The 16,571-nt window shown below is 40.1% G+C and overlaps 1 protein-coding gene across 8 annotated transcripts in view; it reads left to right on the forward strand.

Moving 5' to 3' along the window:
- The window catches only part of si:zfos-588f8.1, an 81,334-nt gene that overhangs the window by 25,757 nt on the left and 39,006 nt on the right, over positions 1-16,571 (forward strand). For all 8 annotated transcript variants that reach the window (XM_061684870.1, XM_061684868.1, XM_061684871.1 and 5 more), the window contains exons 2-4: positions 3,927-4,147; positions 4,282-4,501; positions 5,023-5,532. In XM_061684870.1, the coding sequence (XP_061540854.1) occupies positions 3,990-4,147; positions 4,282-4,501; positions 5,023-5,532 (888 nt within the window). In that variant the 5' untranslated portion in view covers positions 3,927-3,989. The remainder of the gene's footprint in view (positions 1-3,926; positions 4,148-4,281; positions 4,502-5,022; positions 5,533-16,571) is intronic.

The raw sequence follows: 16,571 nt of genomic DNA on the forward strand, positions 1-16,571 counted from the left end.
ATAGTCCCACACCGATGACGTGTTTTTAACCAACAAGATTGAAAAAAACTTTTGGCCGTCAGATAGTTACAGTACTGCGCCACAAGACACTGACTAGGCTAAAAATAAACTAGCTTTTGGATTCATATGCATTGACGACGCGGAGTTAAGTCTTGTGCAGAGCCGATCGATGACGTTATTGATCGGATCGCCCAATCACCATAAAATGCTAATTATCGCCCGATACCGATAACACCGATCATATCAGCGTAAAGTCTAATCGATACTATCGATCTGTTGGTAATACAGACTCTCGTGTGCATCGAATGCCAAGTTTGCCTAACAGCACAGTAGAAGCATATCACTGACTTTGCTCAAATAGCCTCGTGAGCTGCGGACTCTGAGGTTACGTCCCGGTGGTTAAAGCTAACGCATGCTAACTTGTCCGCAGGAGGCAGGAGCTAGTCGGCCGTTTGAAATCGTTCTCCCGGCTCCCACACAGTCGTGTGCACACAACCTGTCAGAAACAGGCAATCGTTGGCTGACTGTCAGCTTTTTGGGTACTGCCATTTTAGACACCATATGAATTGAGCGCTTGTCGCGTAAGTTTTTTTTTTTGAATTTTTTGAATTTATTTTATTTTTTAAACTACCAGTACTGGAAAAAAAACTGGTATGGTGCAATTTTTGACATCAAAATGCCTCGGTACGGTACTGGTTTTGGTACATATACAGCAATGAACTGAACAGTCTGGTGAAACTATTTTTAGAAACACTAGTAAGACTTTGATCAATCATTGGAAAGTTTATCGCCCTAAAAATGTATTTGCCATATTCCTTTTACTCCAGTCATATCTTGGTCTATAAGGTCTTGTTTTTCAGGTTGACAAAATAAACTATCTCCATGAATGAGAAAAGTGATAAACTATCAGCCCTTGTGCTTACAGGATGGATCTCAGGTTACCAAACCAGTGTAGTCTGCCTGGCATACCGTGCAGGGCTGTGATTTAAAGTAGCTTCCTGTTTCCCCCAGGGTGGATTACAGTTTACCGAGCATTCATTATTAATACAGGGCCATGCTTCACGATACATCACTCTACCTAGCTGCTGTCATGATAAATTTGCCCCTGTGGTATGGATCTTGAACTATACTCTGGTGACAAATGAAGCCCTCACTGACAACATGACATTGATAAAGGCATTGCAGTACTTTGTGTGTATTGTTGTTGTTTTAATGAAGAACATATGAATATACAGTATATGAATTTGTCTGAACAAGAAAAAAATACTGTAATTAAAACGAGCTATTCCTTTTAAAGAAAAACATTGCCACATTTCATATGGTTGAGTACTTGGTCTTTTATTTTGTATTTTTGCTGGATGTATTTTATTTTTTCAATTTTCACTGCACCCCACCTCTGGATGGCAGTCTGCTGGAATAGACTCCAGCATAACCTAGTGAGGATAAGCGGTGTAGAAAATGGATGGATGGATATTGCTCAACTTTCCAGACTAAACTAGTTGATCCTTAACTAATAGCGCCCCTTTGGTTGCAGTCAAGTAGAGCACTCAATTTTGCCTAAATTGCATCGACATAACTAAGAACCATTTCAACATGAGGCATAATTCTTAATTAGCAATAATCGACTAATTTATCATTTTGCACAGTGCTCGTTCATACAAAGTACACGGCTTTCAATGTTAAATGAGTGTTAATTACAGAGCAACAAAATACCAGATACAGTGACATCTTAATTTACAAGTACCCCAATTTACGAGTCGTTGCTTGGTTTTGTGTGTGTGCGTGTCTGCGCGCATGCATGCGTTATTAACACCACAGTTGGAAAGTTGGAGTTTACTGTAAAACTAGACAAACAACATAAAGTACTACACACCTTGTATATTTAAAACACACTTTATTTTAGAAACATTGCAAGTTTCATGTAACACTCAAGGGAAAACCTGATTGATTTGCAGAAGTCACGGGAGAGATTTATCTTAAAATAAATCTTCACACACAAACGCTAAAGTAACAAATGAGGACAGCTAATATACTCACTCACTGGCATATATTCTTCCTAATCTGTGAAAACATATTATTAGTTAAATTGCAACGTTCTTCTTCTACTCTTTTAACAACAATGTAAGTGTGTATCTCCATGCATGCACCACAGTGCCCCAAAGAGGCCAAGGCACACATAGCAGGAACATCAGGTGTTTATTTTTATTTAGTTTTTAATTGCTATTATTTTAATATTTTACTTGTCACTCATTTGTTTTCTGGTTGTTCTTTTAATTTGTATTTAAAGTTGAGTTTTGAAATTGTTTATCATGAATTCAATATCAATCATAATTATCATGTTTATTATTTTTATCATAATCACCCAGCCCTACTCATAAGTCAAGTTACCTCTTTACGACTATTTTACTGATTTAATACACACCGTAGATGTACTACTTTTTTTCCAGCTCAGTTGAGCAAATATTTCCAAAACGGGCTGAAATCTTTTTTTATTTTTATTTTTTTTAATTCTTAGTCATCATTTTATGTTGCCAGAATCAGCTTAATTATTATTAACTACTTTGGTGAAATTAGGCATTATTTTCCATCAGGCCACCAAGTTTTACATCATTCAGTCACAGTGTCTCATCAAGAAGAGTGAATATTGTGCCGTCATTGCACCATTTCTGGTTTCCCTTGTGTGTTCTGTTTCTATATCATATCATGCAGCAGCTGGGTTCACTATCTTTGCTGCATCATCAGCGGTAACTGAGGTGAAAGTGTCATTTATAATGGGTATTTTTAGCATTTAGAAAAAACAGTTATTGTCCCACACCAACATGGTGTAGGAAAAAACGCATAATTACCTTGGTAGGACTAAGGCCTAACAGATAAATTATTGTTAATGAACAATGCCTGTTCCAAAAAAAAAACTTATCATGACATCATTTTATAATAATGTAATTTATCGTGTATAATTCGTATATGTACAGTTGTGCTCATAAGTTTACATACCCTGGCAGAATCTGTGAATGTTTTTTTTTTTTTTTTTTTTATAAATACGACTGTTGACTGATCAACGACCATCACTGATTTCATGTTGGTTATGTTTTGTTTATAGATAATGCTTTTCTGAAATGCTTGACAGTTTAATTTAAATCCCATTAAAATAAAATTAAATGTGTGTTCGCCTGGTCCTTCACATTTTCTTTAAAGAACTGTACACATCTTACAACTTCTGCCTGGGTAATCAAACATGAGCACAACTGTGTTTTCTCATTTACTGAATAAAAGTAGGGCTGTGATTTTCAAAATAAGAGCAAGTAAAAAAAAAAAAAAAAAAAATTAAAAAAGAATTAAGTGTTCAAATAAAGTGCTTTACTTCAGAATAATACTTCATGTTTTGATCATATGGGTAGAAACAAAATCATGAATTATAAAAATGGATTATACATAGATAAAAGGGTTTTCCAGAATTTTTAGGTTCTATTATTATACATGGGTGCGCATTATACACGAGACATTGCGGTAACTAATAACTTTCCATGAAGACTCTCATGTCACTGCGGCATTGCTTTGGGCTTTGAAATCGTTCCACCATTATTTTATTAACATGAGAAATGTATTCCAAGATCAAGTAATACATCATTTTGTCCTATAAATACAGTAGCCGCAATACCTATTTGACTACCATGAAACCTTGTTTCAATGTGCATGATGGTTGGGAAATCCTCCCCACTGTTGGCTACCACAGTAAATTTTAGGATCAATGGTAAGTAAGTATTCACCATGAAATGATAATTTGCCCTGGGTTATTGTATCATTGTTTTTAGCACAAGGGAAGGTTTCCTCATATTCATCTTATAGATCTACTACTAATGATATAATCCAAATGCGAAGGTAACTGAAACTTGTCATTGATCAAAGTGTGGTTTATTTTATTTCAGGTGCTGTGTGGTGAGAGGGAAGCGGTGGCTGCGGCATGCTGAGGCAACTCCCCCTGACTCAGGATGAGTGTCAGAGATGGCAGTGCCGCCGTGGCAATGAGTGCAGGTGGAGTAAGGGGGGGAGGATGTCTGCCGACGAGCCCCAACGATCACGGACGCTCGTACCTGCTCCAGATCTACCCACGGCTCGCTGCTGAGTCATCCACCTGCTGCAATCTACGGTGGGCGGGACTCAGTGTTACAAAAAATGTCAGCAATTCTTTTACACACCGTTGATTATTATTATTATTTCTTTTCTTTTTTTTTTTTTTTTTTTTTTTTATTTTATTTTATTTATTTTTTTACAATCAATCAGAGTGCAGAAAGATGCTACAGCAGCCTCTGTGATCTCGGATGCTGCTGTGGCATTAGGGCTGGATCCTGGCCGCCTGTATGTCTTGGCAGAGGTGAAGGAATGTGGCGGGGAAGAGTGGGTGCTGGAAGCCGGAGATCTTCCAGTGCAGAGGTTCCTCCTGTGGCCTCGGAAAGCCCAAGAGCAGCATCCGCGGAGCCTTGGCTTTTACTTCTTACTCCAGGTCTCATAAGTAGTTAATTGTCATTGATGTCCATTGCCCATGGTCTCTTTTATTCAGACAAAAATAGCACATTTACTGCAGAAACTTCAGCAAATTCAATGCATGACTCCATCATAACAAATCAATGTGTTGGTAATTGAGTCTTTTTTTTGGGGGGGGGCTGGTGTAAACCAATTAGTGGTGAGCAGTCGATGAAAATTCTCCAAAAATTATCATCTGTACGAAAAATGATTCAGAATTATTTAAAAATGAAAATGCCGGCATTATTTTTGGATAATTTCAACATTAATGCTAGGAAACTGTCATTCCAGCATATAGGAACAAATAAAAAGGTTGAAGTTGTGCTTGCAACACATTAGTGCACCCCATTTTGACTGGTTTTAAGGCACAAGTAATTGACAATTCCACACAATAAAGGTACTTCTCAATGATTAAATAATTGACTCATTAGGTATTGTGGCATCCTTTAACCAGTGGAAGTCATGAAAGTTAAATACATTAATTTTCTATTCTTGATTCAGGAGAGGAACAACGATGGCTCTATTCATTATGTCCACCTCCCACCCCTGTCCAAAGAGCAGGAGGCACAGCGGCTTGCCGCCAGGGGCTTCCTTCCACCTCCACAGGATGACTTTGCAGACCTCTGTAACCTCCCCAAACTCAATGAGGACAGCATCCTAAACAATCTGCGCACACGCTTTTACAAGAAAAAGATCTACACTTATGCAGGCAGCATACTCATTGCCATCAACCCCTTTAAATTTCTTCCAATCTACAACCCAAAGTATGTCAAGCTGTACGAAAACCACCAGCTAGGCAAACTGGAGCCGCATATCTTTGCTATTGCGGACGTGGCTTACTATGCCATGCTCAGGAAGAAGGTCAACCAGTGTATTGTCATCTCTGGAGAGAGCGGCTCAGGCAAGACACAAAGTACCAACTTTCTCATCCACTGTCTGACCGCACTCAGCCAGAAGGGCTACGCCAGTGGTGTGGAGAGGACTATACTCGGTGCAGGACCAGTCCTGGAGGTAAGTGAATACTGTCAATGACTGCAGGTATGTTAATGCAACCCACTGGCTGTGTAGTATTCATTGGGACCTGTGCTACTTTGGCTTTCATCCAATCCAATGCATTAGTCAATAAGAGTAGGTAGTGAATGAATGAAACTGAGTTGTGCTGGTAAATCAGATGACCTCACTTGTTCCCCATCAGGCTATATCTATTCGTTTGTCTCATCAACCGTAAGGAAGCCTTATGTCACAGATACCCATACCCACCACTCACTTTATTCATGTGGGAACTGCCTCGCTGTTAATTTATTGTCAAAGATGATGCTCCCTCAAAAGTCACGCATGCTTCTATTTGCAGGCAAAAACATGAGTAGGAATAAGACTATGCATTTTTGTTTTAGATTATATAATGGTAGAATAATTTTGTTTAGTTTGATGGTTATGGGGGTTAGAAAATTCCCATGAAAGAGAAGAAAGGAAATGTCTTTTCAGGCTGGAGCTCCAGGCTGGATGGGCATATGATCATAAAGAGTAGACTCCCCCTTCAAAAAAAGAGAACAAAAGGCGAACGTTTCTATGTTAACCGCTCACATGCTCCCATGTCCTCTATTGCTGTTGGAATCAAATTAACAAATTCTGTGAGTGAATCTGCAACACAAGAAGACAATTGTAGAAATCTGTCTCTGCTTTTACCAAAAATGCCTTAATATTGTTTTTTTTTTTTTTAAGTTTAATCTACTTGGCTAATATGTACTCTAGGTATTATTTTATTTATTTTCCCTTCCCTGTAATAAGAAACAGAGTCCTAGTCAGTTTTAATGGTTGAAGAATTTGAAATAATTTTCTGCCTTTACATCTCTCCAAAGTATTCATTGTTTAGCACTGCAGTGGTGACACTTCGCTCTGTTTTACTGTATTTATGGACTTTTGTTTTGCTATAAACAGCACTGCATGCATGTGAATGGGTTCCATTATATTTTGAGCTTCCTGTGAGCCAAGTGACGTGGATCCATGTTTGTTATTGTAAAAGTACGAGATTAGAGATGAACAAAAAAAAAATAAAAATTAAGTGTTAAACTTCAGTACACATGGGACCCTGAAGCCCCGTTCCCTCTTCTTACTTCACATATTCTCTTCAGCACTACTTTATCTCAGTGGAATGCTTTTCAGGATTGTGGTTCTCTAAATGCTCCTAGTGCTGATCTGAAAGTAATTCACTATGTATTTTCAGTTTTATATTGCACAGTAACGGTGCTAAAAATGCTCCTTTATCCACAAAAGCCATGTGTGGAATGTGAAAGTACAAAACTGTTGAAAGAGAACATCAGCCCCGATCTATAAAAAATAAGTTGAGTGGAATGTGCGTCAGTAGAATGGTAGAAAAGAAAGTAAATACATCGAGCAGGGAGCTACAGTCACTTAAAAGCAGAGTCAGCCATTTGTCATTTGACACATGACTTTTGTCCATTGACCTTCTTGACTCATCACTCAAAACGCACTTGCAAAAGTGCTGCGACTTTAAGATGCAGCTGAACAAATTTAGCCTTAGTCCCTTAATGTGTGTCAGTGTGACGAAGAAATTTTCCCCTCCGTCAGCAGAGTTCTGGTCCCCCTGGCAAATACATGGCTGGCGTTCATTCCCAGAATGCAGTCTGTTTCAGTCCTGTCCAGAGCTGTGGTTGAAGAGGGAGACAAGGAGACTGGATCGGGCTTTGTTGGCCTCGTCAGTACGAGAGGCAGAGATCGGGTTCCAATTTTTCAATCATCCTGGCTTATGAACAATTGTAGCAACAATACATCAAAGGTTGCATTTCATACAGAGTAGAGTGCTTTTGACATTCCTTCACAACCTCTACTAAAAAGAGATTTATTTTATGTGGAAAAAACATCGATTTGGACACCACCTAGACGCTTTTGTAGCAAACTAATAACACGGCTAACATGAACCTGAAGTCTCTTTACAGAGGAAGCAATAACTCCTGAAAGTATGTTCCCTGCAGTTTCTCTCCACACAAGTAGTGCTTGCATCCTATAACAACTTTTGAGGAATTGAGATTTAAAGAGAGAGTGAACATTTCTTTCAGCAGGTTTACTGGTACAAAAGAACCTCTAACCTTCCTAAAGATTGTACTTTTTTTGCACTAAATACTGATCCGATTACAGTGGTTGAAAATGCAAAGTGTTTGTGCATTCTGTGCATCTACCCTGTGGCTATAGGGGAGCTGCTAGAGACCTGGGTCACATTTTGAGGAGGTGAGATCATTATTTGTGCTGCTGGCCTCAACCTGAAACCACTGCAAAACAGCCATCCTACTTTGGTGCCGTGCTCCACCTCGTTTCTATTCTGTTTTAGATGCCATGCTCCAATTAATAAGTGTTGTTCAATGAGTAAATAAATGCCACACCTAAAATTGCCCCTTATTAAAAGTAAGAGGCGCCACTTATTACTCTAATTACCCTTGCTAGGGCCTGATATTTTTTTTTCATAAGGATGGGAGAATGTCTGAATGTTCTGAAGTCCTTTCTATTCTTCTGTCGTATAATGCTGCCCAATGGAGTAGTAGTTAAAGTCCTTTCTTTACTTCAGATTATTATGCCTTGGCGTTACACAATCAGGATTTTTGGTGGCAATCAGAGAGTTAAAAAAAAAAAAAAAAAAGATAACTGAACACCTATCCGATCACAAGATTGAGCAAAATGTGTCTATTGAAATTACTTTACTGTAAATTTACTGTATATAAGTGTGTATCTTAAAAAGTATTCTCTCGTCAGGTCATGTATTCTAATCAGTCAGGTCAAACCAACATTACAACATCCGTCCACCAAACCATTTTCTTTACCGCTTATCCTCACGAGGGTCATGGGCCGCTGGAGCCTATCCCAGCTATCTTCGGGCGGGAGGCGGGGTACACCCTGAACCGGTCGCCAGCCAATCGCAGGGCACATAGAAACAAACAACCATTCGCACTCACATTCACACCTACGGGCAATTTAGAGTCCTCAATCAACCTACCACGGGATGTGGGAGGAAACCGGAGTGCCCGGAGAAAACCCACCCTGGCATGGGGAGAACATGCAAACTCCACACAGGCTGGGATTTGAACCCCATTCCCCAGAACTGTGAGGCAGATGTGCAAACCAATTGTCCACCATGCCGGCTGCATGCTTCCATGTTACAAAATTTCACTCATCTTGTCACTGATCTCTCTTTTAAGGAAAGTTCCTAAGCTAATTAATTCGGTTTTGGAGCTTGGTATGGCTTGGACTTGTACCAGATACAAATACATATACAGTTACCGAGCAAAAAAAAAAAAAAGTAATTGACGCACCCCACAAATATTTTAAAACGGTCTTTTCTGTAAATATGATCCCAAAACAGTTTAATATGATTTAAAACTAAATAAAATTACTTCACACACACCGAAACTTTAGAGCATGATTCGATCGTAAGAGACGCGATGTGGTGGTATCGGAATAGAAGATTTTATTGCAATAGTCTGACCTCGTGCAATCGCGAAAGACCAAATTTGTCTTGTCGTCTGATCGAGGCATTACGTGTTGTCCATGTCAGACGTGTTGTCGCACACCACCGACATGTTTTTTTTTTTTATTTATTTTGTTTATTTTTTTATAAATAACGTGATTGCCGGTCTGATATTTACAGTACTACATCAAAAGACATGCGACAAGGCTAAAAATAAACTAGCTTTTGCATTCAAATATATATTCAAAACGGCAAAGAGTAAACGCTTTCTTTCAGTTGATAATGTATTTGATAAATATGGTGTCCTCCAAAACTTCTTCTGTGTGCTTCTTTAACGATGAATGACTCACATACTCAATGAGTACCATATTTCTTTTTGAACTGGTCTGACTGGTTGATCCTCTTGTCTTTTTTCCCCTCTGAAGCACATAAGACCTGCCCCTTTTCACGAAATTGGTTGACACGTAAAAGACGACAGGTTAGCTGCTCTGTCAAAATTAAACAGTTAGGAATCAACATTATAAATTTAGCCATGCTTAATGCAGCCTTGAATTAAGAATTAAGGTATTGGCCCTCTCCTCAAATTCTTATGTCTTTGCATTGTTTCCCCACTTCAAGATCATCAAACAAATGTAAATATCAGACAAATATAACCCAAGAGAACTTAAAATGCTGTTTTTAAATGGTGAGGTAATTTATTAAGGGAAAATAAATATTAAAAGTTACCTGGCACTGTGTGGGAAAAAGTAATTATCGGAGCAAATCCACACAGGCACGGGGAGAACATGCAAACTCCATACAGGCAGGGCCGGGGATTGAACCACGCACCTCAGAACTGTGAGGCAGACGCTCTAACCCGTTGTCCACCGTTCCCCCTGTATATCTATATTAGCAAAGTTCTGTCGGAGGTGGGAGTTGAAACTCCTTCTGACAGGGGATTCTGCCAGACGTTCCCAGCAGACCCTCACAATACATTTGGGCCTGCCACGTCGGACCGGCATCTTCCCCCACCATCGGAGCCAACCCACCACCAGGTGATGATCAGTTGACAGCTCCGCCCCTCTCTTCACCCGAGTGTCCAAGACATTCGGCCGCAAGTCCAATGACACGACCACAAAGTTGATCATCGATCTGCGACCTAGGGTGTCCTGGTGCCAAGTGCACATGTGGACACCCTTATGCTTGAACATATGCTGGCAATTTTTTTGACTTGAGTTCGTTGTTACATTTCTGTGGGGCCAATTATGTATTACTCGTGCACTCACTGTGGTTGTCTCGCCATGCTGCACTATTTGCATATACTGGCCACTCATGCTAGAGTAGAATCTGCTCCTTTTGCACACTGATTGAGGAGTATCTGTAACATTTGCACAACCAACATTGTCCCAGATGATCGCACTACTCGTCACTTTAAACCGCGTACACTCCTTGAAGTCTCAGCGCCCTTTGCACAATGGTCATTGCACCGGACTATTGCAATAGTAGTCATTCGCACTGCTCTAAGTGCTAGAGGACTCTGCATCTTTTTGCACAATTGTTTTTTGTCAATGTCTTTATGTCTCCAAAGTGTTCTGTAAATTGACTGTCTGTTGTACTAGAGCGGCTCCAACTACCGGAGACAAATTCCTTGTGTGTTTTGGACATACTTGGCAAATAAAGATGATTCTGATTCTGATGGTGTTCGTTATGGACAATCCGTGACGAGCACAGAAGTCCAATAAAAGAACACCGCTCGGGTTCTGATCGGGGGGACCGTTCCTCCCAATCACGCCCTTCCAGGTCTCACTGTCATTGCCCACGTGAGTATTGAAGTCCCCCAACAGAACAATTGAGTCCCCAGCGGGAGCGCTCTCCAGAACCCCCTCCAAGGTCTCCAAAGAGGGTGGGTACTCTGAACTGCTGTTTGGTGCATAGGCACAAACAACAGTCAGGACCCGTCCCCCCACCCGAAGGCGGAGGGAGGCTACCCTCTCGTCCACCGGGGTGACCCCAACGTACAGGCGCCGAGCCGGGGGTCAATAAGTATACCCACACCTGCTCGGCGCCTCTCACCGTGGGCAACTCCAGAGTGGAAGAGAGTCCAACCCCTCTCGTGAGGACTGGTACCAGAGCCCAAGCTGTGTGTGGAGGCGAGTCCGACTATATCTCGTCGGAACTTCTAGACCTCACACACCAGCTCGGGCTCCTTCCCTGCCAGAGAGGTGACATTCCACGTCCCTAGAGCCAGCTTCTGTAGCCGGGGATCGGATTCCCAAGGTCCCCGCCTTCGGCCACCGCCCAACTCACACTGCACCCGACCCCCTATGGCCCCTCCCACAGGTGGTGAGCCCATGGGAAAGGGGACCCACGTTACCTTTTCGGGCTGTGCCTTCGAGCCCGACCGCTCGAAGGCACAGCCTTCGAGCCCCACCACCAGGCCTGGCTCCAGTGGGGGGGCCCCGGTGACCCGTGTCCGGGCAAGGGAAAACGAAGTCCATTGTTTGTCGTCATCATTAGGGGTCTTTGAGCCGTGCTTTGTCTGGTCCCTCACCTAGGACCTGTTTGTCATGGGTGACCCTGCCAGGGGCATAAAGCCCCAGACAACTTAGCTCCTAGGATCACTGGGACACACAAACCCCTCCACTACGACAAGGTGACGGCTCAAGGAGGGGAGGATATACACGTCAGATGTTAAGTGTTGGAAAAACGTGAAGTTCTGAACAGCTAGTTTTGGTCCTCTTGTGGTGTAGTGTTTTACCAGACTTGAGCCATTTCAAGCAGCCCCACCCATGTCTTCTTGGATACCACATCAATCTCCAGTTTATGCTGTGGTCAAAGTACCACAAATAAGTCCTGCAGATGGCTGCAGCATGTTGCTACATGTAAGCTGTGACTCACATGTAGCAACTGTGCTGCTACAAGAAACAGCTTGTTATGCACTTCACCTTGATTCTGAATCGTGATTGCATCATTGTTTTTTTTTGTTTTTTTTTTTAGTGCGTGTATGGCTCGAGTGACGTGGCAGCTAAAACTAAAGAGAGCCATTTTTTTCCATTCTTGTACTCAATGCCACCCAGCCAGCTTGAACATAGATAGGAATAATAGGGTACAACTGCAACATAAACAGTAAATCAGAGATAAACACTATATCTGCAGACAGATTGGCCAAATTCTCCTTTGCACTTCCTGAACCATACAATACAATACAATACAATACACACTCTGTAAGGGTCCTGGCAAAATCCAAGGAGAACTACTGCCGTTACTTTTCATTTTGTAGGCAGTTCCTGTTAAATAAGGTTCCAGTGTATATAAGGTGTGTGTGTGTGTGTGTGTGTGTATATATATATATACATATATATATGTGTGTGTGTGTGTGTGTGTGTGTGTGTGTATATATATATATATATATATATATATATATATACACATATATATATATATATATACATATATATATATATATGTGTATATATATATATATATATATATATATATATATACACATATATATATATATATATATATATATATATATATACATATATATATATATATGTGTATGTATATATATATATATGTGTGTATATATATATATATATGTATATATATGTATATGTATATATATGTGTGTGTATATATATATATATATATATATATATATGTATATATACACTTATCAGTGCCCATACTACTTATGATTATACACATGATGCATATGTAGCCTATAAGTTAACATTGTGTAGGATTGCTGAAGCATCATTTTTACACCTAGACACAAAACAAAGAAAGACTGCTTTGGTTTGTCATCGATTGTGATCTGAGCTATGCTGGATAAGTTCTGTTACATTCTGCTGTGCCACTAGTTTGTTTTTCTCCTACTTCACTGCTTTTTACTTTGTATTCTTCTCGGTTCAAGATAGATTACATTGTGTCTGAGAAATTGTACTATGGCTTGTGTGAAGCAGTAATAGTTACTGCCTTATCATTTGGCTGCAGTAAATAGATAGTTTAGAGAGGTTGTGCTTATCCTCATGTAGTGGCTACGTAAAATGAATTGAGATCTAACATTCACTACAATTTCAGAATCAGAATCATCCTTGTCTACGGTATGCAAATAAAGATGGAGTTGGAGCCGTTCCAGTACAACGACAGTCAATTAACAGAGAATACTTTTGAGACATAAATACATAAAAAAACACAGTCACTGAGCAATAAATGGTTACCAGTAATGTGGTAATGCCGGTAAAAAAAAATTTTTATTGATTCATACACACATCTAAGTCCTACTGATGCTGTTATTGGACCCAAAAGGATAACATGATAGTGGTTGTGATAATCTTTTGTTTTGTCTTGAGGGAGATTGTCATTTTAACAGAGAGCGAAGTATTGATAAGGAACTATGTAGCAACATAGAACTATGTAGCTTTTAATCAGCTTTTAATCACTGCCAACATCAGATGACCCCAACAAAGTATATTTTTCAGAAGTAGCATTGTAGTTATTCAGCAACATCGCTGCTTTGAGCATTTTTTTCCCATACTGCAGTATTTGAATGTAAAGTTCGTCATTTTCAGAGCTTATCAATTCAAATTAGGCCTAAAGGAAACAAGAATGACCACATGGTTTTGCCATGAAAGCTCGTCGTTGTTTTGTGAATGGAGGAATCTGTGACAGTTGGACAATACAGAGTGCCCTGTGAACGTGTCCAGCCTGCAGAGAGGTGTGAGTGTCACGACCTTGGCAGCACTGGTGGAGCTGTTTAAATCAAGCTTGACCGCCAAGGCCATACTTGAGAGGATGCAACACTGCCCCAGTGTTACAAATAGTAATGCCTAGTATCCAGGCATCAGCTACCATCTAAAAGGCTGAATGCTCATCTTGATGCAACCCTAAATGTTACCTTTTTTAAAATTACTTTACAAAGGTTATCATCTGGCCTGATTGTTGTGCAAGTGAAGTAAGTTTTAAGCGTCACTATTTTTGAAAGAACACCCCGTTTGTATTCCAAAAACCTTGTGTGTAGCTCAAAGGGGACATGAGCCTTCATTCTTGTCGCTTTGGCTCCACTCAAGGGGAATTGTACTGGATAGCTGGCTCCAAAGAATCGAACCCACAGAAATAAATCACTTAAGACAACAGCATCATCATGAAAATGTTTTGCATATGTTTACCAACAATGTGTGCATGTGTACACAAATTGTTAGTGGCTAACTTCTGTCTCTCAACCTTTCACTCTTCATTCCTTTTTTCTCTTCCATAATCTCTTCAAGCCCCATTTAGTTAAGAATGCAGATGCATCTTTCCAAAGATGTGGTTTTTGACAGTCTGTCAGTTCACTTCCTCATACCTGCTGTGCTTCAGAGCCAATCACATTATCTCCTCACGGGCATGTTCGCCTGCTGTGATGATGCTGTGACATGTTTAGTATTCACTCCATCAAGTAGAGGGCTCTACTTTGCTGAACTTTCCCAGGGTTTTGTGCACTTGCCTGCAAGGTTGCTGGAGCGGGTTAATCAGAACAGCTCTGTGAGATGCCATGAGAAGCAAAAGAGAGAGGACACTTGGTGATTCTCAGGCGAAATGTAGATTTAAATGTGTATTCAAAGTGAGTGATACTTTGTAATATGCAACCAGTATATCAAAAAGCACGACAAAGAATCTTTAGCCTCTTTTACACAGAAATCACACAAATTAGTCACATTAATCTCCCTTTAACTTTTACATTACAGGATATACAGTAGAATCCAGCGAACCGTGATATTGCTGAAACTGATGATGTTGGACAGCGACATTGCTGTCAATGCAACTGGGTGGTAGAAATTAGTTTCTGGTGTAAGACTTCACACCCCAGTTTAAGATCTGCACATTTGTATCTTTTACGGCTAAGATACTACCTCAGAATATTACAGGAACTTCTATTTGTGTCAGTGCCTCTAAACTGGAATGACACAGACAACCTAAAAAATCCCTCTTTGAAAGAATGTGTAAAAGGGGATCATATCAGATGATACAAAAAAGCTACATTAAGCAATGTGCAATCATAGAATGCTGCCCTTTTTTCCCCCCCACCTACAAAATGTTTTGCATCACTGACAACTAACTTTGACCCATAGAACATGGAAGCCATAGGACTCCTTCAATCAAGTTGTTGGTTTAATAAAAGTATCAAAACGGTCACAACTACTGTGGTAAATAGGCAACTGACCTGATAACTTGTGATGTTTGGATCAATAAAAACAAGTTGTAAGTAGTTAAAAACATCGCCGCCGCAGACCAACTCTGATAGAAAGCCGCCATATTCTATCCCTTAAATAGGATATATATATATATATATATATATATATATATATATATGTATGCATACATATGTATATGTGTGTGTATGTATATATGCATGTATATATTTAAATGTTTGTGTGTATATATATGTATGTATATATGTATATGTATGTGTATATATATCTGAGTGTGTGTGTGTGTGTGTGCGCGTGTGTGTGTGTGTATATATGTGTGTGTGTATATGATCAAGGCCTGATAATGGTTTCCATGTCGTTTGTTTTTTGGTTTCTTTCTTTCTATTTAACTTGGTTACACTGCCAATAAGCATATCCAACTGGGCCGTATGAAGAAATCCCCAATGGTGTCAATGGAAACAAGAAATGTAAATCCAACAGCTCAAATACTGACCAGGTTGTCTTGCCTGTACTGGATGGAGTTGAAATTGTGATTTTAATAAAGGCAAAATGACTGAAACAGTTTTACACTAAAGGAGCATAAATGGGTCACCAGTTTACTCTATGGACTCAGATAAGACACCACTGTAATAAATACAGCCTGCCCCTGCTTCGAAGCATCCAATGTGGTTTCTATTTAATATTCACAGTCGACTTCCCCTGCGGTGGCCTTTTGTTGTACTTGTATGTGTATCTGTAACCATGTGAGCATCATTAAGTTAAAAAAAAAAAAAAAGAGCGAGAGAGAGCTATTTTGAATGAGGAACGAGGGGCCGCAGTGAGCCCTGGTGGCTATCTCTGCCTGTGCCACACCTGTCCGACATTGTAGCACAGTGTGGCTGTTCAACTTTAATTCATCATTGCAGTCATTGACCTATTCTTATATAGTCCACACTCACATCCACAGATTCAACAGGGAATGAGTGATAAGATTTTGAAGGAGGTGGATTAAGAGAGGGGACAATGAGTTTCAGATGCTTGCACCCCCCCCCCCCCCCCCCCCCCCCCCACACACACACACACACACACACACAGCCGTGAACATGATACCACCCACATCAGTGGTCTCGGCTGCTGTTTAAAAACCCCTGCACTATAGTTTCTTTGGTGTCACGGTGATTTAATGTCACCGACTTCACTATAGATTGATCTCCAGATTGCACACTCAAAGGCATTCCTTCTCTCTGGTTTTATTTTTGTACTTGGTCACACTTTCAATTATGGTTTGAAATTCCTCATGATTGAGTATAATGTACCATGAGGTTTTGAATTGGGTGCAGCAACATAAACAGTTAGTTTCTCTTCAGGACATAAAATCTCTGGTTGTTTCAAGTACTTGACTTTGTTGGGTTATCCAC

The sequence above is a fragment of the Phycodurus eques genome, chromosome 8, assembly GCF_024500275.1.
Source record: "Phycodurus eques isolate BA_2022a chromosome 8, UOR_Pequ_1.1, whole genome shotgun sequence".
NCBI classification, from domain to species: domain Eukaryota; kingdom Metazoa; phylum Chordata; class Actinopteri; order Syngnathiformes; family Syngnathidae; genus Phycodurus; species Phycodurus eques.